This window comes from Montipora capricornis, chromosome 1 (assembly GCF_036669925.1).
Source record: "Montipora capricornis isolate CH-2021 chromosome 1, ASM3666992v2, whole genome shotgun sequence".
NCBI lineage: Eukaryota > Metazoa > Cnidaria > Anthozoa > Scleractinia > Acroporidae > Montipora > Montipora capricornis.
This window is the reverse complement of record NC_090883.1, coordinates 13,750,955-13,778,454: the sequence shown is the minus strand read 5'-3', so window position 1 is coordinate 13,778,454 and position 27,500 is coordinate 13,750,955. Positions and strand designations below refer to the sequence as shown.

At 38.4% G+C, this 27,500-nt stretch overlaps 3 protein-coding genes across 4 annotated transcripts in view; 2 read left to right on the top strand and 1 right to left on the bottom strand.

Annotated features, from left to right (window-relative positions):
• The first annotated feature begins 3,543 nt into the window (after positions 1-3,543).
• LOC138058243 (uncharacterized) lies at positions 3,544-4,086 on the top strand. Its single transcript, XM_068904158.1, has one exon. The coding sequence runs from the start codon at positions 3,544-3,546 to the stop codon at positions 4,084-4,086; it is 543 nt and encodes a 180-aa protein (XP_068760259.1).
• A 2,652-nt stretch (positions 4,087-6,738) lies between these two features.
• The window catches only part of LOC138057236 (ATP-dependent RNA helicase DHX8), a 69,037-nt gene continuing 48,275 nt past the window's right edge, over positions 6,739-27,500 (bottom strand). Inside the window, exons 10-11 of the mRNA XM_068903317.1 lie at positions 8,779-9,126; positions 6,739-7,311 (exon numbers count right to left, since the gene is read on the bottom strand). Coding sequence (XP_068759418.1) covers positions 7,260-7,311; positions 8,779-9,126 — 400 coding nt within the window. The 3' untranslated portion in view covers positions 6,739-7,259. The remainder of the gene's footprint in view (positions 7,312-8,778; positions 9,127-27,500) is intronic.
• Positions 20,980-23,513, top strand: LOC138051587 (uncharacterized). Of its 2 annotated transcripts, XM_068897826.1 has the most exons (6): positions 20,980-21,209; positions 21,561-21,643; positions 21,864-21,971; positions 22,274-22,470; positions 22,891-22,959; positions 23,105-23,513. In XM_068897826.1, exons 1-6 carry the CDS (start codon positions 21,020-21,022, stop codon positions 23,496-23,498), a joined length of 1,041 nt encoding a protein of 346 aa, XP_068753927.1. In that variant the 5' UTR covers positions 20,980-21,019; the 3' UTR covers positions 23,499-23,513. The 2 variants fall into 2 exon arrangements, with proteins under 2 accessions (XP_068753927.1, XP_068753934.1); XM_068897833.1 differs by lacking the exon at positions 22,891-22,959.

The window sequence follows — 27,500 nt, the reverse complement described above, 5'->3', positions numbered from 1 at the left end:
CCAGTTTCGCTAGTGACATCTTTGTCGCTACTACAGCTTTCACTATTGGAATCGCTGTTGTTTTCATCCCTTTCTGAATCACTGTTTAGAAAAATGGCTTCCATAACTTCTGCAGCTGTATACCGGAAGCGATTGAAAAGTCAAAAAATATCGGTTCTTGAATCAAGTTTGCTGTTGAATTTGCATTTAATGATTGAATACAAGGAACAAGCCCTTGTTAACACAAGTCTCAACCCAATTGGCCCATTAGAAGGCAAACCGTCATTGGCTTATTACAACTCTTTTGTTTGGGCGACTTTAGTCGCCTCTGGCAGTGTATGGGTTAATGCGAATGCCGTCAAAAATGATATTGGGTTTGACCCAAGTCTGTTTCAAGTAACTGCATAATAAAATGTGCCCATCAAAACTACCAGCATTTTGCGCAATGAACTTATATGTCATCTTTTTGTCCAACAAGCTTTTTTTACCAAAAAATAAATAATCCATTAATTTTTCGACACAATCGTCCCCCATGAAAGTGATCTGGCGATTGCAAGCTGTAAAACACAACAGTTAGGAGTGTAATATTCATCAATATCCATTCGCGTTTCGAAATCATAATAGACGAATTCACCTTCTTTCTCTAACATCTTCTCCATCTCCCTTTTAGAAACACTTTGCATGCACATAACACCTACGCTCCATTCTAGAATCGTATTTACAATTGCACGTGTAACAATTCACTTGAAAACAAACGTGTTTTTTCGCTTCTTTAGATGAATTAATTTGATAAGCATTAATACAATTACCCTCTGTGTCCCGATTAAAAACACCTTCGGAGGCAGCCAAATCTTTCCAACAATAACGGCAAACCATCACAGATTCACAGACTCTACGTTTAGGATACATAGGTGACTCATTCGTCTTTAAATGTTTCACACACCACAAAACCATCCGAAGAATCACATTTACACTTACAGTGTTTATATAAACTAAAATCACATTCGTGTTTGTTGAGAGCTTTAACGACTCTATGACACCCCTTACAATAAAAACCGCGAACAAAACCAAAATAATTTCGCACAAATTCATGATGTCCTCTAGTTACACAAACATAAATAGTCTTACTTTGTTGTACACTCTTGCTCATTTCGGCAACCACCGAATTTTCTTTGTCTCTGTCGATGACAACCAGACCATATCCGGAAAACATTTCATTTTCACGGAAAATGCGTTAATTCGACTAGTGTGACTGGCCAATCTTCATTTCTCTCCATGTAATGTGGTACTTAAGCCATTCTACACACACCATACATTTCGCTTCTGAATCGTCTCTTTTGATCATTATGACGTAATAGTTTCCAATTACGACGTTTTGTTTCGTCCAATTGTAACCACTTCAAACCCAAGAGTAAAGCGGCAACGCCATGCACAATAACCGCCACTAAATTCAGGTGGAGACGATTTCACCGTCTCTCTATGTTTTCTTAAAAATCTTTCCAATGTTTCCTTTATGAAATTTTTTTTCACCTGTCCACTGGCCGAGTAACCGAGTGTCTTTCTGTAGCATCTTCGATAGAATCAATATAACTCCACTCCTCTTCAAATAAAATAGGATGAAACCGCAAAACACTAGTCGATATCTCAAAATAGTCATTATAGCTCTTTCTTTGTGTTCCAGTGAAAGACGCGTGGGTTCGTATTCGTCACCCATTCTTCTCAGAAAAAGACAAGTGTTTTTTCATTTTTTCATTCTCCTTTAATTAAAACTTCTTATATAAATTATTTTAAAACCAATGAAATATCAAGGCCCACCTGTCATATCTAAAAAAAAAACATGTTAATATTTGATTTTAAGACTCCACTCGTTTCCACTTGAACATCTTAAAATTATAATGTAATATTAAAAAGCATCACTCGTAAAAACCGTAGTGCAATGAACTTTACCTACAACACGTGTAATCTTACTGACCTAATACTCCCTCGTAACGAAACCGCGTTTCGTATTTCTGCAAATCTTACCTAATGGCTCTGTCAAAAACATTTTCCGTATAATAACAATCACGCTTTTCTAATAAGAATTGCATATTAAACTGTCTCCTTGACTTGCACCCAACGCAGCTTTCCACGTTTGCATGTCAAATGAACCTCTTTGCCACAGCTCTGTTGGTGGACCTTTAACCATTTATGGATCATGCATCCTTTGTGGATCCTGTAATCACAACAGCTACAATGATTTACATCTGCCATGCGCCTTCGATATCTTGCTCATTTGTTGGCGTCTTCAAATTCCACATCTAAAAACACATGTAGATGCATAACACCATCCCAGAAACGGATTATGTCCAAAAAATTATCTACGTTAAAAGTGTTCATCTCGCAGTAATCACATTGTATTTTCTTTTTCTTGCTTTTCTTGTCTTTTTTTTCTTTAGTTTTTTTTAAGATGTAACCACAGCTTTACCTCTCTTTGAACGTACATGTAAATCTTTGACTCTGCTTTCACACACACGTCTAGGCATCGTGATTTAGTAGCAAATGAAAAAATAATCAATGTATTTCTATTTTTAAGCTATTCAATGGGTTAAACATCTGTCATCAATATTTTATTACAAGGATCAACCATCATTTAATTGCCGCTGTGGTCAATCTTTTATTTCCTCCACAGAATATATTCGTGAAGTAAAAAACCTATAAGGATCATACTTAGCGCCATCGCTCAAACCCACATGATTCAGAAACCAATCTTGTAATTCAAGTCGATCATAGTTTCTGCAATCGCCGTCTGTGCAACACACGTGTTCCCAGATATATTTGCGGTTAAACATGTTTTCGCCTTGGGACAATATAATGCCTTCTTCATTTCATGGTTGCCACAATCAATCAAAACACCATCGTAATCACCTCGTAATATCGTACAACCCAACCAAGTTAGATTCCAATATGGAACACCGCAATCACATAAGACTTTCTGTAAATGTTTGTTACCTAAAACTCCAACCATAAAATGTTCTCTTGTCTTATTCGCTTCGTATATTTTGACTAAATCTTTTGTAAACCTATCCCACGTGTGATTCTCACCGCAACCACTAGGAACGAGACTACAATAATTACTGTTTTCCTACCTTCATCAAGCATCCATGCGTAACCAGTCGATAGATAATATTCTATTTCGCATTGCTATATTACTAGAAAAACCCACTTCCCGAATCATGAAGCCAGTAGAAAACGGAAAACCTATCACGTCCATCACCACACAAACCTCCTTCAGCAATTTGCTATCTTCCAACATGCTCAATTCTGAAATTCTGTTGATTGTGGCGGCCACCATCCCTTCTTCTCTTCTCTCCGAAATGCGACGATGACAAGATAAAAATTATACAATTCCCTGGCACTCGTCACCAGATCTACTCGGTGGCGGGCCGCGGGTGCCATCTTGAAACCCATCGTCACCAGATCTACTTGGCCGGCAGTGGCAGCGGGGCCCCTTCCATGCCCATCTTCCACGCAAAGTTGGGACCTGAACACCTGTGATGCCCATTTTCCACGCGAATTTCGTTCCACATGAGTGCGCTCTCATGTCTCTTAAAAGGCAGCCCCAGTTTGCCCTTATATACTACTACTCACTTGTTATGTAGATCGCGACGTTTCGACTGCATACTGCAACAAGGCATACACGCTGTTTTCACGTCGGGGACTACATTAAGATCACATCTAGTACCACCGAAAGATCCTGTCGAGCTGACTAAACAAGATGGTGTGGTTTACATGATTCCCTGTGAATGCGGTAAAGTCTACATTGACGAGACTGGAAGACCTATGCAAGATAGAATCAAAGAACATGAGAGAGACATCCGACTTGCCCGTACCCAGACCTCCGCCGTTTCAGAACACGCAAACAACACCGGACACAACCCACTTGGGAACGAAGTCAAGTTTATTGATCTTGATCCTCATTGGTACACACACATGGTCAAAGAGGTGATTCACATAAGACTTCACCCTAACAACATAAACAGGGTTAGTGGAATAGAAATTCTGCAAGCATGGATGCCCACGATCAAGAAACACAACAGGAGAACCGTACGACAGCAGACTGCCGAATGAACAACACAACGAAACAGCGAGGATCGAAATGCACCAATCACAGCTGCTGAAAACCAACTAATCACAGCAGAGCATCCTGCTTAACCCTTTCAGCCCCGATAGTGCCAAATGGCACTTATAGATTTTACTCTGTCTAACGCCAGACGATTTTACTCGTCAATGGGGAACCCCTCGGGCCTTAAAGGGTTAAGAGGTGACGCATAACCAGTCGACCTCATTGCCTGATGAACACTAGCAGTATGCAGTCGAAACACCGTGATCTACATCACAAGTGACCACATCGTCAGACAAACAAGAATACTTTATTATTATTGTACTTCAACACGATGAATAACAGCAACTTTTTTTATGACATCTCCCAAAATGTTGTCCGCTGATGGTAACTTTCTATATTAACCACAAATTTATGTTGTCTTCACATCGCAAGTGTTGTTGCTGACGGCAGATTTTTTTACCCTTGATCGACAATTCCTTGTCAATTTCGCCAAAATCACCAATGTTCACCCAAGTGTTGTCAATACCAATGGATGAACTACTTTGACAAGATTGGCAAAATATCGCCAAAACCGCCAGAATCGCCAATGTTCACCCAAGTGGTGTAAATACCAATGGATGAACTAATTCGACGAAATTGGCAAAATATCGCCAAATTCGCTAATTTTGCCAAGACTGTCAATCGTGGAGATCTTTCGCCAAATCTACCATTTTTGTCATCGCATGCATTTCTGGACATAAGTGAATCACTGGAGTAATATCATGGAATTTGTCACAGTTTCCCCAACGTTTGAGCGAGTAGCAATCTCCATGGAATTGAATTCAACAGCTGATTATTACAAGTCTCTTCCAAGCTTTGCTTTCCTTAACTGGACATGCTTACATAACTTTGAAGGTAAAATAGGTTTTAATCGTTTTCTAGTCGACTCGAGCACTGTTGCAAAATTAAGTTATTGAACAAGCTTTGTTTTCATCAATGGTATGGTCAACGTCCCCTCACGCAATAAATATAACAAATGTCCCTTAAGGAGTAGAAAACACAGAAATGTTTTTGCACCCTAGAATGGTAGCTAAATCGGAATTAATATCATAGCATCAAATATACATTTTTAAAAAAAGGTGATAGCAGTTTACAACGAGTGTAACGTCGTTTGGAAATGGCCCTACTGATCAACATAGAGTTACTTGACAAACAATACTTCATCACCTACTTTAACCTTGCCAAAACTTAAGTTGAAGGTTATCACTCCCCAGCAAGCTTACCATAGTACAGTAATCTTTGGGCGTTAAGACTAGCGAAAAAAGTATTTTCGTTGGCAGAGTTTCGGTTCTTGACGAGGCTGTGGTTCGGCAAAGGCAAAATCCGTTTTCATTTCAAGAATCATCACGATACAAAAACTGACTCCATGTTTCTGTCTCTTGACGGTACACTTTGTCAGGCCGCGGAAGAAATTTTAACACAACATGGCACAAAGAATGTACTTCAATGAAATGCTACTTTCAACGTCAAATTACATGTACCAGTGGGCTTTTGGGGGTGTGCAATTTAGATAAAATCGACTCATTCGCCCAACCGCTTATAATAGGGTACTTGTAACAGCCAAAAACAGATATTTACTCGCAGCTTTTCCAATATAAATTTATGCTTTGGAAACAGCAAGAAATGTCTTACGATATACTCAAATTGCATTGATAGCTGTGATCGCGTTTATGTACACAAGCGATAACAAAATGCACCATTCTACTCTATTTTCGGAAGTGAGAGGACGCTAAAAAGGCGTTTTTGGAACTTCCCTCGATTTCAGAAAAGATTAACTGCTTAAAGATCTTTGGATAAAAACTGAAAAAATAACTCACTATAGGTGTTATTCAGGCAAAATATAAAGAAATTCGAAATTTCACAAGTGACCACGGATTCTCAATATTTACAGAAATTGGCTCATAAAAACTCTAAGTTTGTTGATATGGGACAGCAGACTATTAATATCAAGGGACGCAGCGACTAACCCTCGACCAACGATGCTAGAAAGGTTGGACTTACCACGGTCGTCACACTTGAAGGCATCAGCTGAATGGGATTCCCAGACAGCACTGTCCTAATCTATACATAAATAGGGAGCACAAGATGAAGACAACCTCAAAGACAGTACAATCGTCCACATACGTGTACAATGGGAGATCAGAGCTCAGATCATTAACCATAACCAGGAAACATAGTGGAACCCTGGTGTGGATTTATTTCCAATTAGATATAAAGTTACTGAGTTATTGTACAGGTTTAAAAATTAACCTTCCCCGCTTATGCAGAGAACTTGCCTTGCCAGGACACCAGTAGACACGATAACACCTTTGTTATCTTTTATAGGAATTGACTTTGGGGCAACCCAAGTTTTCTAGATCATTGCAAGGAATTTTCCAATGGAACAAGATTTTTTCAAAGAACCAGAGCGCACAAAGGTGGAAAATGTCAGGAGTTATGTCATTGTTTGTCGAGTGACATAGGCTTTTTTTTTCCGTTAATTTTTATACCCCCGGTTGTTATTTCCCTGTTTTTCAGAGACCACTCAGCTAAAAAAATAATCCATATTCCACATTTCTATCTGTCCCACTGTTTTCCCACGGAGAGTGTCTTTTTGAAGTCATCAACCAGACTAAAAGTTTGTGTTTTCCCAACCAACAAAGTGCACTTTAATTACTTCTGGCAACAGGAAAATTGCCGCAAAAAATATTTTCTTTCCCCTAGCCATTGCATCTTTCTTGGATACAATGGTGCCTATACTTTGTCATTACTGTGTTGCATGAAGGAGAATTAACACACAAAAAAAAAACAAAACTCCTCGAGCATAGACAGTCCTAAAATGCTAAAGCACCAATCGTTTAATGCAAATGACAAGCATACACGACTCACTGTACTGATCATGTGAGTATCCTTTTAAGAAGCCTTAACTAAGGAGGTATTTAAGTCAGAAAATACAGTTGTTGACACGGGAAAGTTGAAACCTCCCAAGCGAGGACCTTGCCTTAGCTTCCATAAACTATCAACTTTGGGACATGTGTGAAATACAGTACAAAAAGTATATACTTGGGTTATAAATTGTGCAAGGTGGTTATATAAATTGTGCTCCTACAGTCTCGGTTGCACTTCTGCTTGGTTTTTACAATCTTCAGTGGTCAGAAATTCACCTCCTTCTAAAGGCTCTTGAAATTCTCCAAGCATTTGGTTCTTCATACCTGAGGACCAAACAGAGTTCCAACAACTTTAAATAAGGTACTAGGGTACTCTGAAGGTTGTAAAATGCCTTGATTCAAAGTCACATAAACTTGAAGCCTTGGTAAACCTTCAATGGTTGTGTTGTGAAAGAAGACTGCTAAGCTTACAATACTTTGACAAGAGAATAATTAAGATTCAATAGCTTCCAATCCTAACGAGCCTTTAAAACAGCTTGTTGAGAGAACTACACCCTCAAAAATACTACTCGATCACCAGTTTCACATGTTTCCATAAATCAAACATGCCTACAAAGTGAATCAGCCTAGCAGGGTTATTGTGGGACTCAGTTTTCAAGTCATCCATACTCTCTATCGACCTCAGCTGGGCAATTATGTTACAAGGATCGGAATTATCTGGAAAGTTCGCGAAGGTCAATGTCACGCAAAGTGTTGCTTCAACAATTTTCTAGAACTGTGATTCAACAGTTTCAAAACAGTTTGTGACTCGTAAGTTGAAAAATAGAGTTTATTGTAATAACTGTAAATAGTAACTTTTAGAAACTTCTAGACTCTCTTCGGATAGATATATAAGCAACACTCTCGTCACTCAGTAGGTTGAGGTTGTGATTCGCAACTTCATTCCCTGTTTGATTTCCAGGTGATATTGTGTGACAAGTGACAAGTGAAGGGATTTCCCCGTTCGTGTGTGATTCTGACATTCTGCTGTCAGTGTGATACTGTGAAAGAGAAGGACAGTACTTTGCCTGTGGACAGATAGCTCGAGTTAAGTTGTCTCCCATTGTTTACACTTAAATAAATTGCATTTTGTGGAAGTAACAAGGTTATTATCTTTCTGCCGGTCCAGGAGGTAATAAATATGTACAGGATTGACCCTAATTAGATGCACACCGATTTCAATAGGGGTGAAGAAGTGTCCCATTGCTCTCTTCTCGCCAACTTCAACATCACTTGTTTCTTGGAATACAGAAAATGCTACAAAGTGTCCCCCAAATGGTGCTTTTTAAGTTAAGATCAGCTGTTGCATTTACCCAAAGCTAAAAATAACAGGAACCGTTACCGTTACCCTTGTTGCTGAAAATAGGCAGCAAGTGCTTCGACTTAAAGGGACACTTTGTGATGAATGTCAAATTTGAGTGTGCATCTAATTAGGGTAAATTCTGGACATATATGAAACCCTTTTGTCTTTTCCTAAACACTATTGAAATCTCTGAAAGCCAATACTGTTTCAAAATAATGTAAACGAAACAAATCATGGGTTGAAAAGTAACCACCTAATCTCGCTGGCAAAGGAAAAAAACAATAAGGAAGGTCGTCAGATAACCAGCTATTGCATTCGAGGAGGAAAGCCACTTTGCGCCTAAAGTTGTCGAGGCTCTATAAACTTGGTGACTTCATAGAAACGCCTAATCATCTGGCCAGTAAATAAGATCCTATATTTTGAAAAAGTCCTTTGAACTAAGTACTTACCGGTTATACAGCGGCTCCAATCTTTCTTGTCTCTTGCGCTTGCTCAGCTTGGTTGGATTTCCCATTTTGAAAAATGCCGGTGCAAATTCCACAAGCCATTTTGGATCAACTGTGGTAACTTCCCTCATGTATTCCTTTGTTGTAAGGACAAGCTCATGATATACCACCCACTCTGGCTGACGATTAAATAGCGCACTTGAGGGGTGAATGAAAACAACCTGGTTATCAGTCACTGTACGGTAACCTTCCTGTGGGTCTTTTCTTGCAGCATTGCGAAAGAACCCACTTGTTATAGCCTTTTGAGCACGTGAAGTTGTCTTCCCACATGATACAACATCTAATTTGTGCCTGCAAAAATGTAAATTGGTAAAACTGATTCAAGACAGATTTAAGGTTGATCAAAGGAAGGTGTATCACGAATTTAATAAAAAAATGTCACATGAAAAAATGAGTTTCGACAGGAACCAAAGCAAGGTTATAGCAAGCACAAAGCACATAAACGTAACCCACAATGCCTCTGTGAGCACCAGGAGGCTCAAACCAGTTTTAACATTTAACAAACTGAACCATTTGGAAGGACTGAATCTACCCAACTGTATCAAGTAATGGCAACTGTTATGGTACCAAATGAAGCACCAATAACTGCTTGCATCACTCATTGATGTGAGATAATAGGTTGCCATGGCTATCTAAAACGCCCTATATTTGTTCTGTAATTAATTATATCTCAAAAACGAACACAGTGATTTTTATCGCTGAAACATGATAAGCAGGTCAAGATGAAACTCTCTACAATTCTCCTTACATTCGAAATGCTGATTCATTATATTCTTTTCAGTCTAAGATTAAAACGTATCTCTTGTCATGTTATTAATCAGATTCTGATGTCTTCCCCTTCTTGTTCTTGTTACTAGTGTAAAATAAGGGAAATATCATGTTATGTGTAATGGTAATTTAATTAAGCAGTCTCTTTAGTCCATCAATCCATGTAAGCTCTTTCTGATTTGTATTCTTTTATGTAACGAGGGGGCCCAGGTCCTATAAGCCCCATGGTTTCTTCTGGGCTCCCTTGCCATGTGATAATTTCTTTTTTTATGTTAAACTCGGCAATGTATTGCGGCTAAATAAAAACTGAACTGAACTCTAGAGTGTGAAGGTGGCTATGAATCTGCTAATGTCAAGGATCTTTGGTACAGATTATTCCGGGCCAAAAGGTTGCCAGCGATTCAAATCAGTTGCCACCCTTGCAGTTGCTGTCTCCCAAAACAATGTAAACCAGCAAATTACCAAAGCAGAATACCGAGGTAAGATTGAGTTCAGATGTACTATCCCCTATGGTGAGGCAGTGCGGCCCAGTGAGTAGTATGGTTGCCTTGAGATCCAGAGTTCCCGGGTTCAAGACACGTCCTGACCACTAGTTGAATTTGTTCCTGGTAGGCCCTGGTTCAACATCTCGGCCGCACTTGTAAATAGCCAACTCGTTTGGTTCCAGCCAGTTGGGATTCTTAACAGTTGTTCTTGTGTTCTGTCCCTTCGTTGATTGTTTTACTGGACCTGAAAAGCCCTATAGTGAGTCGTCAATTAAGTATGTATTGTATTGTATTCTGGTTGAAGCATTGATGGCGATAATAATCTTTCATAGATTGAATGGACAGTGACCCCGTACCAGATGCAGTGTTGGAACTGCTATCCTGCAAATGGAGTCGATCATAAAGGCCGAAAGATTGTCTGTGTTTCCACAAGAGCTTAACATGCACTGACTTGTGAAGTTCCAGCACGGTGAAGATTGACGCAGGGATGAAGATAAAGGCCTTGACATGAACAAATGCTCAGATGATTATGACGATGCTGAATAAACATGGAATGTTTTGTTCTGCTAGTTCAGTAGCATCATGTTTCATTTACTTTTTGGAGTGCTCACCGGCGGTTTGAAATGCCATGGGGAAGTAACCATAGCCAGCTTTTGCTCTGAAAAAATGACTTCAAAGTTCTTGACATCACCATACTCATAGTGTTCAATAAGAAGTAAATGCATGTGGAAGGGGAATGCAGATAGACACTGTTGTTTCAAGGTGTAGACAGGCCAAACACGACTCCCATTGGTCAAGATAGGAAATTCAAAGACCACAGAGCTTTGCTATGGCGAGTACATCTTTCAAAGACCTCCCTCTTCTATATGAAATAAGAGGAGGGTTTTTAAAGGTTTTTCTTAGTAAGGGCTAGTTTTGTATAAGATGCGATTTGTTCATAAGAATATGGTTGAGATCAGGCATTGATGGGCGGTATTCTGTAACAAATGGCAAAATTATTTTGCCTGCTTTTGGTTTATTTTGTAGAGCAGACATTCTTTTGCTAAAATTGACGTCAGATAGAGTCATGTTCAAAAGTTTATCTGGATAACCTCTGTGGCATAATAATGCGATGTTCTTCAAATTTCGCTTTTGAAGAGATAGTTCTGACAAGCCTTAGGGCTTTGCCTTTGATGAAGCCTTTCCTGACGCCTGGAGGGTGGCAGGAGTTAAAGTGCGTGTATTGGAACGTCTCTGTCGGTTTAAAGTGCATGTGCACACCAAGAATAGAGTGCTTTTTGAATCGGTCGCCCTTGTATACACAAGTATGCAAGAATGTTATTTCAGTATCTGAAATCTCAGCCGTGAACTTTAATGTAGAATGGAAGCTATTTGCTAGCTCCGTGAAGTTGTTTATTGCTTAGTTGTTTATGTTCCATAGAGAAAAGATGTCGTCAATGTATCTTTTCCCAATGAGTGGTTTGTAAGGACTTTGGTTGATGATATCAGTCTCAACTTCTGGCATAAAGATGTTAGCAAAAGATACTGCCATTTTTGTTTGGAGATGGAAATGGAAATAATTTTCTTTTAAGAAAAGTCTTAGCATTTCTCTGAGGAAGTGAGTTGGAATCGGAGGTTTGTTTCCATAAAATGTTTCATATGTTCTACATACAATGGCGATTCCTTCCTCCTGCGGGATGTTAGTGTAGAGGCTAGTAACCTCTATTGAGACAAGGATTGTGACTTTTGCGACTTTAGTTTTCTCTATAAAATTTAAGAAATCTGTGGTATTTTTGAGGTATGATTATTGTATTTTAGCAATAGGCCCAAGTAGGTGATCAACAGATGATGAGATTCGTTCAGTGGGGCCTTAGCAGCTTGATATGATGGGTCTCCCGACCAGGTTAGGTTTGTGAAGCTTTGTTAGAGAGTAGAAAACAGAAATTTGTGGCGGGTTTGGTGTCAGGGATAATCATTGTTTGGTCATGTCGTCAATGTGGTGGGCGTGGTGGCGAGCACTGATGAGTTCTTTTGCTTTTTGAGGGGTTTCTAATGCCATAGGTAATATAAGTGGCTTGTAGTTTTCTTTCTCGTCTGAGGAATCTGACCCTCTCGTATTTTGTCTTGTTTATTCATGATGACAGTTGTGGTTCCCTTATCTGCCTGATGTTATTGTTCTGCTGAAGTTCTTGAAGGGCTTGGCGTTCATTTTAGGCAAGTTGTTCGACCTTTTCTAGATATGATTAAAGGGTGACCGATGGTTGAACCAGTGGCTACCAATTTGATTTCACGTGGAAGGAATGTGGCTCTTCATCCAGGCCAGAGAAGATATATTGTAGGGGCATTCATCTAGCGAACGCTTTGAAATCGTTTAGAAGTTGTGTTCTTATGTGACTCTCGTTTGTCACGGGAGTAGGGATAAATTTGAGCCCCCTTGATAGTACGTTAATTTGGGCTTGTGTCAGTTCAAGATTTGAGAGGTTTTTGACGTAATAAATCAAAAACGAGTGCAAGTGTTTGACCAGGGTTTCCAGACACCACAGTTTATCTGGATAACCTCTGTGGCATAATCTTTGTTAAAATAATGCGATGTTCTTCAAATTCGCTTTTGAAGACATAGTTCTGACAAGCCTTAGGGCTTTGCCTTTGATGAAGCCTTTCCTGACACCTGGAGGGTGGCAGGAGTTAAAGCGCGTGTATTGGAAAGAGTCTTATGGACTCACATAAATCCATATTTTTGGACCACAGTACCTAAATGCATGAAGACCATGTGTTGTAGAATTTACTTGAGGTATCTCAAGCCGGTATAAGCCACAGAGATTGCTTACAGACGATTTCAACCCAATAAAAGTTCTGAGATATTCAGGTAGATTAAAACCATGTAAATTCTACAACACATGGTCTTCATGCATTTAGGTACTGTGGTCCAAAAATATGGATTTACGTGAGTCCATAAGGGCTCTCGAAAATTTCAAAGACTTCAGCAATAAGATTTGCATTTTAAACTTCAAGAATGTTTGTTCTGTTCTTATATTGCTTGCATTCAGTCAGTTTTATTATATACCTATCAAGAGTTTCACAAAAGTCTACCTGAGCATCTTAGCTCAGCCTTAGAAAGAGTACAAAAGAGAGCCATGTGTATTGTATATGGCTACGATGTGTCATACATTGATGCTCTTAAGACCGCAAATATTAATAGTTTATCGCAAAGAAGATCTGAATTGTGTCAGAGTTTTTTTCAACAAACTATTTCTAATCCTAACAATCAGTTATTTCACTTATTACCATTTAACACTAATCATCCTTCGGTAACCCTGCGTAAACCAAGGGTCTCTGCAACGCCCTTGTGTAAGACTAATAGGTTCAGTAATACCTTTATTAACGCTAGCACTAGGATTTATGACTCCAAGTAAACTTTCTTTATTTACATAACGAATACCATTAGTCAATTCTCCATTTGGTACCTTATAGTTTACAATTTTTTATGTGTATATATACCTCAACAATGGCAAACACCAACGTACATGAAACCTGGTAACACACCCTCATACGTCCACGCAAAGAGTAACCACCCGCCCGAAATACTGAAACGTATCCCAGAAAGCATAAACCAAAGGCTGTCAGACATATCATCCGATGAGAGGGAATTCAACAATGCAGCTCCACCGTACCAAGCGGCCCTGGAAAAAAGTGGCTACGAGTACAAGCTACACTTCGCCCTGAAAGATCGAAGAAATAAAAGACGGCGAAAACGAACTAGAAACATCACCTGGTTCAACCCTCCATTTGACGCCAGAGTAAAAACCAACCTAGGAAGAGAGTTTCTGAAAATCGTGAGGGAATGTTTCCCTAGGCGCCACGTCCTGCACGCCATATTCAATCGCAACACCCTTAAGCTGTCATACAGCTGCATGCCCAACGTGAAATCAATTATTAGCGCGCACAACAAGAATCTGATAAAGCCAAACACAGAAGACCCCAGCCAAAACCTATGCAATTGTAGAAAGAAGGCAGAGTGCCATTTAGATAATCAGTGCCTAGCCAAGGGTATCATTTACCAAGCAACCGTCACATCGGGCAACAATGAAAGCGTACAAACATACGTAGGGCTCACTGACACCACTTTCAAGGCCAGACTCGCAAATCACAAGCAATCATTTATCAAGGAAACGCAACGGAATCAAACCGAGCTGAGTAAACACATATGGCATTTAAAGGAAGAAGGAGCTAACTATCAAGTAACATGGAAGATCCTGGGAAAGGCGAGAGCGTACACGAACGTAACAAAAAAATGCAATCTGTGTAACTTAGAAAAGTTCTTTATTATCTGTCACAGCGATCTTGCATCCCTGAACAAAAGATCAGAATTGATTAGCACATGTAGGCACGCAAGAAAATTTCTTATAAAGAACGGATAGCACGCAAGAAAATTTCTTATAAAGAACGGATAGTGTGATAACAAGCATTTAAGTTACGCTACGCACGAACGATCTTGTAAATGCTTATGACAGCGATCTTGTGAATGCTTGTGATAGCGAGTTTGTGGGCACTTACACTAATGACCTCGTGAATTTTTTGTACGCATGTATGTGGAAAGATGACCATTTATAAATACTGCAGGCAACACACAGTTTAATTAAAAAGCCCTGAAGAGTGGAAGCCTAAAGCCTCCACGAAACAGGCCTGTAGGCAAATGTCAAACGACTAGTCCCATTCATTGAACTATTGTAACGCTCCCCCACTTGTGGGTGTAGAGCACTCTTCGTAGGATAAACTTGGACACATCATAAGGTATATATATATATATATATATATATATATATATTCTATCCCCTTAGTTTCATAGTTGTAACAAGAGTCCTAGATCTATCTTAATGTATCATAATAGTTAATATATTTTACTTACTGAATTAAATTTTTAATTATGTAATGTAAACCTTATCAATTCAGTTATAACTGCAATCTAAGGTGATAATAAAGTATCTATCTATCTATCTATCTTAAAACTGAAAAGCAGATGATCCTGAAAGTGCATGTCATTCAAAGAGCATTGACCAATGACCAATGTTTTATCAATTGTCAATTGTAAAAGCTGTTCATAGGTTAAGGCCTGGTTATTGTACACTGCTCTCGATGCCCGTTTATTCACTAGTTCGAGCTTTTCTATATCACTGGAGCAACAAAAATGCATCACAGAACAATAGTACCTAAAATATGGAAGACTAAAGGCTTTATACAACCTGCATCTTGTACACAAAATTCTTAAAGTGAGGTATAACAGAAACCTGATTGCTAATTCTCGAACACAATTTCCATATATATGTGAGAAGCATCAAGTTTCTATCAATAGTCATTCCAAGTAGCTGAATGCTGTCATAAATTGGCATTGAGAAGCCGTTGGAAGTAAACTAGAAATAACGGGCTGAAGAACCTTACATCATGGCCTGATACTTCATTGCATTGGCAATCATACCATTGTTTGTAAACCATTCATCCACAATTCAGAGGTCTTTCTCAGTTTTGTAATCTTGCTTTGAAAATCACTGGATCCTTATCTGAATATCATCCGCACATGCACTCACCCATACTTCCCTCACAAACTAGAATAAAGCATTATAAAAACAATACAAATAGTAGGCCTAAAACTGACCCCTGTTGGACACCCCTCAAGACAGATTGCCGAGAAGAGTAGGATCCATTCAAATTATCCCTCTACTGTCTGTCAAAAAGCAGTTTTAGAGGAGACTACCATCATGGATTCCACATGCCTTTCGTATGGCCAACAGAAGATTGTATGGTATTGTATCAAGGCCTTTGAAAGGTCCAAGCTTTTATTTCAATCCCAGCTATTCGTAAAGGGGAAAACTCACAACTGTAATCTTTCCTATTAGCTGATCTAAACCTTGACATGAATCCATTGAAGTAACTGCAAAGTTGCTCCGATAATAGCAGTGCTCTGCAAGCTCAGTGCGCGCCAAAGGCACGCGTGCGCAGAGCACCACAGTTAAGAAAATATGGTAACCCATCGATGCAAGAAGTTTTGGTTTAATAGCCATGACGTCATCGAACGTCCGTACGTACGTACATCCACCTCTCCACGTATGCCAATGTGACCAGTATCATGCTAGTTTACAGCATAGATCTTTGATATTGGACATCAATGTTTTATCAATTGTCAAAACGAGATATCCGCTGGCCAGTATCACATGACCATATCACGGGCTCAAGCTTAGAGCTCACCAAGGTCACTTTTTTTTTAAGTTCACCGCTGACCAGGTGCTGATTTTCGATTGGAGTGAAGACTCAACCGCACCTAAACATAAGCGAGGCTTCATTTTTCGCAACCTTTCTGTGGCTCGACGCGGCTACACGGCCGTGCTACGTCAACTATAGTTCTAACACAGTCAACGTTTTTTGTGTTCAGGTGGAAAACGGTTTGGAAAATGTTTTATTTCTGCATTTTTCGCTGGTTTCAATCCAGTTTGACATATCATTATAGCTGTGGTCCACACTGGCGGCTACGCAGTTATTCAAGTCAAGGATCAGACAGATATAAACTTAAGCCAGAGTTTTTATTTTTAATTTGCTTAGAGCTCCTTTTTTTTTCTGTATTGCAATTTTTGGCATATTTTTAGAAGCTCTGATAAGGTTAGATGATGCCTGGAGGACCTATGACTAGAACAGAAACGAAAGGGGAGCGAAAGACAATGACAATGACTAAACAGAATACCAGTAATAGCTCATACTTAGTGCAAGAAGTTACTCCACAAATTCTTTCCTTGGGCACTAAACCGTTTGTTATTTTCAAAAAGTGGTTGAATTGGTTTTTCCTTTGTTCAGTAATGAAAATCGAATTTTTATTGTCACCTGGAATTAAATAACAATTATCTGTACCCTTTTGGACAAGAAGAAATGCGAGCGGACAAATGCTTTTTAATCCGTTTTCCCAACTGGTTTTCGATGTGCTTCGACAGTGCCAAGAAAATTTTGCCCTCAAAAAATTAGGGAGAAATTTCACTAGCTTGTGTTTTCAGAAGTTTGTTTATAGCAGCTAATTGTTATTTAAGCGTTGGAGTGGATCTTGTTTGAATTTTGTTCTTTCTTAGTTGCATTGCCGTATTTTGCCGATTCTTGTCCCAAGCCAGGCTGGCATGTTTCAGTGAAATACATCAAAATGTGAATGATCTCGTTTTCAGAGATAACGTGGAATAAAGTAGATGAGTAAAACTCTTTTTTGACCTTGAACTGACAAAGTTTTTTTTATGGCTTCTAATTTTAGCGTGATGCCTAATCGCTGGCTATTGACAGTTGACTCTGAAATGGCATTTTTCCTTTTCCATTTACTCGCTGAGGGTGTGCTTGTTTTCTTTTAAAACTCATGCAGTTCAAGAAAAATTCATTGCCAAACTGGTGAATTGAAAAGTAAATTTCACTCGAAAAACCAATATCGTACTCATCACATCGTGATTCATGCGATATCAGTTTTCAGCGTAAAATGTAGCATGGAGTTCACTAGTTAGGCAATGAATTTTTCTACAGAAGAAAGCAAAAAAAATCATTTAATTATTTAAAGGCCCATTTTCAACCGAGATCCCTTGCGCGCCCGGAGCATTTTTCATATATGAAAAATACGCCATTTTTCTTGTAGTCGTGGAATCGCTTTGATATCTTCTTCCATCTTGCAAATTAGGGTTTTCAAAGTTCCATCTTGAATCGTGTGCGAACAACAAACTATCGTAGTATCCACATCAGTAAATAGTTTTCAATTCTTACATGTAAGACGGTGAAAAACGTCATTTGAAAAGTTGATGCCGCCGAAGAAGCGGTCAAGAGGAAGGCCGAGTCTGCCCGGCTCTGCAAAGCTTATTCGACTTAGAGAGTCCGTGTATGATTTATGGAGGGCAAGGAAAACAACCATGGGTTTCGGCAACACTACAGACAGTGCTTTTGCAGAAATATTATTGCATTGTTCCCACAATGGAACTGGAGACTCCGGGGAGATTTTTTCGAGGTGAGAATAATTATTTGACTGATTTTTACTTGAGATCCCGAGTTATGTATGTAAGCGGTCTCATTTGTATAAGGCATTATTCTATAATTGAAATGCGTAAACTAAAACAGTTTTGGCCCATATTGATTATTAATATTTTATATTTTATTTAGTGTTGAAGGCGAACAATTTCCTTCAACATCAGGTAAGCTTTGTACAAGTTTTATACACAGGCTCGATTTATGATTTTTCAATCTCAAATATTTAGCTGCAAATTTGTTTACTGTGTTCTTCACCTAATCTATGTTTTTCTTTTTTATAGTGTTTGTGAATGACTATAGCAATGGCCTTCCAGCTATGTCCACTCCAGTTCGTGCAGACGGTCCTGTACCCAGATTTGCTTCCCCTTCAAAACAGATTGGAACGTCAAGTGCAGTCTTTGACAGGTACTATTTTTGATGGAAAAAAATGTCGGTTATTAAAGGCATGTGGCACAGGGTTTTAAAAAATATATACATATATATTTAATATTTTTAATATTTCTTACTGCATATTTATGCCAAATACCTTTTGCTACTGTAATTATTAGAGATAATGTGATACATGTATGTGATTCAAACAAAACCTAATTTGTCTAAAGTGTGTATTGGTTGTGACTCTTTTTCATGGACCTTTTTGGTGGTTGATTCCAGAAATTAGTGCGTACAAAAAACGGTGCCAACATGTGTGATAATTATTTTTAAATGGCTGCAGTTAATTACACTTGATTGTTTTCTTGTATTCAAGTTTTGTTGATATCACTGGAGATCCAGAGAAATCAAGGTTGGAGGTGTTTGCTCAAACCAATCACAGTTTGGCAGGGAATCCATTTTCTGTTCTTTGTCTTGATCAAAATGATAGTACAGACAGCGACAATGCAAGTGAAGCAGCTGAAAGTGTCCTTGTCATCTCAGCTTTGGACAACCACCAATTTCCAGAACTGGAACAAAGGTATGTTCGCATGTGGCTATACTGTATATCCTGTGTATACCTGTTAACATCTGGGAAATGTTGACTTCCCATGAGCATGCTCCAGCAAGTGTTGTATGCTGATGAAAGAGCCGAATATGTTAAAATATGTTATAAATATGTTAATGCTGTTTGTATGTGGCTGGACAGGGAAGGGGGGGTTTATCTCGAACAAATGCTCCTTGAGCAAAACCATGTGCAAATAACAGTCCTGAACCTCAAATTTGGGTAAAATGTCCTGAATTTTGGGGACATTTCTAAAATACTCAAACTTATGAATTTTTACATTCTGTACATGTAGCATGAGTGTCATTCTTGAAGAACTCCATTAGAGTGACATGTCCAGTGAAGAGGGTGTGGAAGAACATAGTGACATTGGCGAGTGCAATTTAAGTGAAAATGAAACTTATGAGACTACTGATGGCACTCAACATTTTACTGAAGCTGCATGTAGGTATGTGATGTTTGGTCATGTCATACATGTAGGTATAAACTTCATGGAACAAATAACTCTTGTGAACAGACTATGCACCACTGTACAGACAGTTTTATGTTATTTTGTCATAATTATTACACATGATATTCTTATAAGCACTTTATGTTAAAATGAACCACTATCATTGTCAGAGGTTTTTTTAATTTCAGTGAATTTATTCTCATGAATGAAATTAACAAATTGATGTCAGTTTTTCATGCGTCTGTCCTGTTACTGCAGGGTTCTCATTAAGTGCCGGCAGCCGGCTAAAAAACCGGCTACTTTAAATTTAGAGCCGTCTACTTTTCGGTCATAAACTTGCTATAAACAAGTGGCACTCGCTTCTCCCGCTGCCTACTTTTACATTTAAGCCGTCTACTCCAAAACTTATTGAGAACCCTGTACTGATCATGAATTGCATCATAACATTGTCAAAGTAGCTGTGTTGACAATGTTATGACGAAATTCATTGTCAATAACAGGACAGACACATAAACTGACATCAATTTGTTAATTACAAGAACAAAAAAGGCAAGGGGTCAAAACTAAGTCAAAACACGAAAAGAACGTGAGACAAAAATGCAAAAAAATTCAATCTGATGCGAGCAATATCACGTCAGTTTCACGTAAATTATAAATTCATGTGTCTGTCCACTTATTGACAATAAAAATTAGCCAATGAGCGCGCAAGAATTTTTGCAGTCATTGTAAAATATTTATTTGATGCTTATTTACAGCATGGACATTAGCTCTGAGGATGATGAGAGGACACTGACAATGATTGATCCTCTATATGGCAGCCAATCCAATGAGGATGAATGTGTACCTGGTGATGAGGCTGGTCCACAGCCAGAGGAGGAGGTGGGTGAAGGCTCAAAGTCAGCAGAGAAAAACAAAGACAAAATCTTGAAAAAGCTAGAAAAAGCGTTTTCTATGTTGACTGATGTGAAAGACCTCAAGGCGTACCTTGCTTTACACTCGCGCACAAGGGTGATTGTTTCCATCAATAAGTTGGTAGAACTATCCACAGACACATGTGCTTTAGAAAGTGGAGGGAAAGTTTGTGGAGAAGTTCTCTGTTTAACACAAGATGTGACTTCCATTGGATCACGAGTTGAGATCACAAGGAAATGTAGAAATGGGCACCACCAAAAATGGATTTCATCAGAGGTCCTGGGAGCAAAGCACAATTCAGATTTTTATCTTAATGATTATTTGTTGGCTGCGGCGATAATAATTTCTGGTAACAATTTTAGCAAATTTGCTCTACTGTGCAAGGCCCTAGGACTGAGCATCATTAGCAGCAATACATTCACGCGTTTTCAGAAGCATTGTGCTGCACCTGTTATTAGTGATGTTTGGAACAAAATGAATGGCCTGATAGTTGACATACTTAAGCAGTATGAAGAGATATGTTTGTGCGGGGACGGCAGAAATGATTCACCTGGTCATTCTGCAAGGTATTGTGTCTATACCTTGATGGAACATGCCACTAAAGTTGTCGTTGACATGGCTGTTATTGACAAGAGAGAAACTGGTGGCAACTCTGTCACTATGGAAAAGGAGGGTCTTCGACGACTCCTGGAAAAAATGGCCACTGTTCTTCCTTTTAGTGAAATAACGACAGATGCTTCATCCTCTATCATGAAATTGGTGCGTGAAATGAAAGGTACATTGGTTAGGGCTTTATCTAACAAATATTAATGGTGTAGTTAGAATTAGTGCACTTGTAGGCAAGTAATCACTTTATCTTTACCAGCAAATTCTGCTGGTGAACTTTATTATTAAAGAATATGTAATAACAAATGCTGGATTCAAATGAAGTTGATGATTGAAATTTTAATTAACACAGACACGTCAGATGTGATGTATCTGAACTTTCTGTCTATGAAAGAATCACTACATACAGTTTTCATTATTACAAGGACATACAATGTCTGATAGAGCTATATGTGTGGCTGTGGTTTAATTTATATCATTGGTTGTAATGTTGCTTGTATATTGTTTTATTTCTTGACAGATAAATTTCCACAACTACTTGAGTTGTTCCACTCGCTTGACATTTGGCATAAAGCCAAGAAACTTAGCAAGTGTCTTCACCAAGTAGGTGGCTATTTCATTTTCTTATTAAAAGTTGATGATGATACATTTCTCTGACTAATAAACACTTATCACGTATTATTTATAGAAGATCAGTATGGCTGAATTCCCAGAAAAATAATTTTAGGGGCCCAAAAAAAAAAAAGAATTCAAGATCTTTTTGTGATTACATTGGCAGTAAATAATTATTCCTAAAAGATAATCTACTTTATTTTCGTTACAGGCTGCTCGAATTAAAGGATGTGAATCACTAAAAGAGTGGATTGATGATATTGTGAGTCATTTTTGGTTTTGCTGCCAAAACTGTGAAGGATGTGTCGATGAGCTAAAGGTACCATAATAGAGAGATTATTGATAATGTTCTCCTCAATCATAAATTTTGTTTGGGCTTAAACTACAACTGATTACACTTGCAATCCTCCCTATACAGTATGTATGTAGTATCCTCTTCTTTGGTAATGCTTGATTATAAAGGATTCAGATGTGACTGCATTTTTACAAGTGTTTGACAGCCAGATGTCCTTTCAATTACACAGGTCATGTGAAAGTTTGAAACCTACAAATCAACAATACTGCATATTTTTAGTGTCGAACGAGTAGCAGGTTAGACTACTTTGAATCATCCACTTGCAGGAAGTTTGGTTTGGGGTACTACATCATGTTTGTGGTGATCACAAATGGGCTGAAGGTGAATGCAGGCATTCCCCAGAGGAGACACCATCAAATGGAAAGACCTACCTGAAGAAAAGTTCAAAAGCTTTGGCAGCTTTAAGAAAAGTGGTCCTTGATAAAAAGTGGCTTAGTAACTTGGCATTCTATGTTCGTTTCAGGTTCGTCTTCAGTTATATCACTAACCTTACAATATTATTAGGTCATGAGTAGAAGTTTAAGTTTTATCAACCATCATTTTACACCATTTTCCCTCCAATTTCTGCAAGCTCCCCCCACAAATAAAACTGGAATCAAATTGTGGTAATTAAATTTTAACGTTTCTTTCATTCCTCTAATATCAGTGGGATGTAAATTTTTCAAGCCTAGAAGGGAGAGAGGATTTGGTTCAAAAGATCATCAAGTTTCAGTAATCAGGGATAACAGTTATTGTTGTACAACTGACCATAGGGAAAAATCACAGTATGTGATTTATTCTTTTCTGTTGAAGGTTGGGTGGTGTTGGTGGGGGGGGGGGGACAGGGCCATGTAGATAGACCATTGCCTTAATTGATTAGATGTATGATCTGTGTTTCATATAGGCACACAAGTGTTCTTGAAAGCTACAATAGTATGCTAACAAAATATGCTCCCAAGAGAATGGCATTCGAGTAAGAAACTTAGAACTTACATTTGAAGTGACTCATATGCTGATGATTATTCATTTGAATTGATCATGTTAACTAGTAAGAGTTGTGTAATGTTAATTTGTAATCATAGCTGAAAGAGCCCGTCTTTTGACTTGGTGTTTTTTAGGTATCCTTACTTCATCATGCGTATTATGCTGGCTGCCATCGACCACAATATGCATCTTTGTAGAGGGCAGAAACTGAATGCAGCTGGCGAGGAGCGTGGCCACAGAAAGTACTCTAAGCGCACACAAAAATTCCACGCAGAGACTGTCAAGGAAGAGAAAGCGTACTCCTATTTCCCCTTTCTCATGGCCAAAATGTTGAAGGAGCGTTGTCTTCTGGAGGGAAGCTTTTCTCAGAAAGCTGATGACAATGTGTTCAACCCAAAGCAGATTGCTCCCACTATTGCCATGAAGGCAGCACCCTCTACTGAGGTATTGATGAAAGGGCCATCGCGTCTTGCTAAGCCACCTTTGAAAAAGTGGAACAGTTCAACAGGGGAAACAACTGATCATTAATTTAATGGTTTTTCTTCAAAAATATTAGTATTGCACCTGCATTGATGAAACACATAAAAACATTGTTTCGTGGTAAATTATAGGAACATGTTTTAATACCACTGATCATAATGTCACTTTACAAAAGTTATTTTTCGTAGAGACAGACTTTATCCAGCTTATAGTTGCATGAAATACAACTGGGTTAAATTTTTTGAATCATAAATTAGGGAGAAAATAACCCTGTTTTTAAACAATTAGCATGCACCACTTCTAATGCAAAGTGCTTTGTAGATTTTTCCCTCTTCCACCTTTCCCACCTCATACCCCTCCCTGTAGTTTGTCATTCTTTCTGGAAATCCCATAAAATGATTTCATTCCAGGCATCCCCCAACCCCCCCCCCCCCCCATACTCTTATATTTAAATTAAACATGTTTTCAGGCTTGTTTGTACCAAGTTGTGATCAAAGTTATTTAGGCTAAGGCAAGACATGAACTTTTTCAATACAGTTAATTTTAGTTATTTGCTCAAATATTATTTCTTACCCAGTAGAGTAGGAGGTTCTGGTGGCATTTCATAAAAAATACCCTCGTAAGACTCTCGCCCCCTTGAAAATACTCTTCTCCATAAATATATTATGTTACTTGTTCCAGTGTTGGCCAAAAGAGGAAAAGACATGAGATGCGTGTTCAGAATTTTATTTACTTACAAAGACATGTATGGTTAATGCAGTTAGACACTTTACTCTAAGATTTCTTGCATTTTCATCAAGCATAGAACAGACTTGTTCACAATACAGGTGTCAGTGAATTTGAAAAAACAAATATGGGAGTACTTCGTATTTTCATAGAACTATTTAGCTGTTTCTGTATCCCATGTATTGACCATCTGCTGAGGGGTACATTCTTCTTATTGACAATACTACACACGAGGGCACAACCCTCCTATTGCCTCTGCCGAGTTTGCCAAACCTCCACAGAACAAACTGTCTATAGGCAGCTTTCCTGAAACTCTCCATGGAGAAATTGAATTCATCCGCCTGTATGTCGCAGCGAGCCTTGATGCAAACCTCAAGGATGTCCCTGTCTAGGCAAATATTGTTGAATGCCTGAAATCTTGTAATACAGGCCACCCTCTTACAACAAACATTTTCGATTTCGTTCGGCATTGGCCTACACACATGGCATTTGCACCACTCGGGACAAGTGTCACCAGGACTTGGAGGGGGAGGTGGAGGTGCATTCCTTTCTTGAAGAAGATTCTTTGCAAAGTCTAAGCTTCCTCTCCCCATAGCCAAAACATTTCTTAGAAGGTAAGCCATGTCTTCTCTTTGAAGAGGGGCAAGAAATTCCTGTAAAAAAAGAAATTATGAAACATCAATCTATTTTCTTGTTTCCAGCAACTGTATCTAAATACCTTTGCATGTACACGTCACATAATTATTTTATTTATTTTTTGCAAAACTCTTCAGTCAAGTCAAAACAGTTTGTGACTGAAATGCTGTCTCGTTATTGAAGTGTCTAGCTGGTGAGAGTACATAGTGTGCTCGTACATAAATGGAAATTTCTCCCAGCGTGGCTTTTAGTAATGAATCTTGTAGTGTGTACCAAGTAGTTTGAAGGACATTAAGGATAGTATGGCGAACAGTGTTGTCAATTATTGTGCATGGATAGCATGTCAAAAGTTAGAAAAACGTCTCATTGCTAAACTTTCTTTGGGTATGTTATTCCATTTAGGCTCACTGCAACATGTTTCTTATGCAATTTGTAAAATGGACTTTACACACTTCTACACAACTCGATTTGAGTCGCAGAGGATTGAACTTCTCTTGCAAGCTCTACTTCTCCATCGGGATCAATGCCGTCATGCTCGTTTTCTTGGGTATTCTCACGAGCCTAGGGAAGACACATCGCAATTTTAATGTTGATAAGGCTTCGAATTTATATGGGATAAATGAAATTATAAAAAGCTGTGAGCGATCATTCGCACTTACCTTGTTTTTGCATTTGGAATGAGGACATCTGCACCGAGTTGAGCAATTCTTGTTCGCCGCTTTACACACACAGAAACCCTGACCTTTCTTTCGGGCACAGGCACCTTTACAATTACATATCATCTGCAACAGCAAGCGAAAAGAAAATTTTTACGCCAACAAATAATAGGAAAGAAATTAGTACAATTTGAATCGAAATCAAATGGTTGCACGTGGCTTTACCAATCTGTCACATACCTCTTCATCTTCCGCAATCTTCTCTTCTTCTTCGCTCCCCTCATAGATTCTTGACCCGTAGGCGTTGAGTCCCACATGTACTTGCAAATCTATAGATTCGTCTGTTTCCATAATTACTAAAAGAAGGAACTCCGTACTTTCCTCGCAGGTTTGGCAGCTATCTTGCTTTGGAAAAGACCGGGCGACGGGAGTATTATAACAGTCGACCAATCAGAGTTCGCCATTTAACAATAGCGCGATTTCAAAACAAAAACAAACGACTGCAAAGGGTCTCGGATGAAAATGGGCCTTTAAAGCAGCAACCGGAAACATCAAAACACAGACAGCAGACAATTCAAAACATTTTATTTTCACTAACCCTACAGGCAGTAAGAATAAATAACCAGGGAGCTCTCCTTTTAGCCTTGGCTAAATCTATATATTACTTTTTCATAGATATAATTACAAAACGGCAGCACAGTAACTGGCCTGTACATGTAATTGGACTTGGTAACTAATGGTGTCACCTGCCCTTTTTCCACCTGGAAGGGTATGAGCAGTGTTCTATTGAATGATTTATTATTAACCCTTCCTAAATTTTACAAAGAGTGCATTATGACATGGGCCTCCTTAAACTGTGTAAGCCCTTCCTCAGCCTCGGAGATTTATGAACAATTTTTATGGAACAATAGGTTCATCTGCATTGAATCCCGCCCAGTTTTCAACCAAAAGTTAATTGATGTTGGTATTATAACTATTCGGAACCTCCTCGACTCACATGGCAATTTTAAACAGTTTTTTTACCTACAATATGCACACCTCTCACCTATTGATCATTATTTCCTTTTTAGTCTCTTTTGTGCCATCCCGGAGGAATGGTGTAGATTGTTAAAGACAAATGAAAATGCAGCTCTTTTACACGATTGTTATGTAGATTTGGATAGTTTTTCACTACACCTTGGAGGGAAAAAGGTTGATGTTGAAAAGATTTAATTGAAACAATTGTATGAAACGTTTTCTTCTAAAATCTCTTCTAACCCTACCTCTATGAAAAAATACAATGAAATGTTCAACACAAAGACATTTAAACTAGACTGGGAAAGAATATTTTCTTTGCCTTTTAAAATAATGCTGAATACAAAGTTAAGAAAATTCCAATATAAAGTTCTTCATAGAATTTGTTATACAAACATTATGCTCTTCAAATTTGGTTTAGCCGCTTCCCCTTTATGTTATTTCTGTAATAAAGAACTGGAGACATTGGAACACTTCTTTTTTTACTGTAGTAAGGTTAGCACCTTTTGGAATGAGCTAAACATTCTCCTCAAATCGCAAAAGTTAATCTCTAAAAACTTCCATATCCAAGATATTTTATTTGGGCTTTTTTCTGCGGATAATGTTGATGACAATATTCTAGTCAATTACATTATACTTGAGAGCAAATGCCTTATTTTTCGTTCGAAATTAAGCCAAACGTTTCCCACCATTGCCCTGTTAATATCAAAATGCAAAACAAAGCACAAGATCGAGCGTTTCATTGCGAGGAAAAATAACAAACTCCACTTTCATAATAAAAAATAGCATCAATTTTTACCCATAATGGAACATGAGCTATCACCTCCAACTCCCAACTTAAACTAATACTGTAGTATTGTAATATGTTGAATTGTGTAGAGTGTGTATAGCTTAGATGTGTAGTGTAGTTTTGGATGTTCTGTGTTTATTATAGATAGGTAGCGTAGTTTCGATATACAGCTCCTATGTATAGTTTAAAATTAACATGAAAACTAATAAATGTGGATATATTAAACAA

What these genes read in the sequence shown, in the direction of transcription:
- LOC138058243 (XM_068904158.1), top strand. Translation starts at nt 3,544, where the DNA reads ATGAGTGCGCTCTCATGTCTCTTAAAAGGCAGCCCCAGTTTGCCCTTA.
- LOC138051587 (XM_068897826.1), top strand. Translation starts at nt 21,020, where the DNA reads ATGGAACATGCCACTAAAGTTGTCGTTGACATGGCTGTTATTGACAAG. An exon ending in GATGTGTCGATGAGCTAAAG is followed by an intron (nt 21,972 to 22,273) that starts GTACCATAATAG and finishes ATCCACTTGCAG; the next exon opens with GAAGTTTGGTTTGGGGTACT. An exon ending in CCCAAGAGAATGGCATTCGA is followed by an intron (nt 22,960 to 23,104) that starts GTAAGAAACTTA and finishes GGTGTTTTTTAG; the next exon opens with GTATCCTTACTTCATCATGC.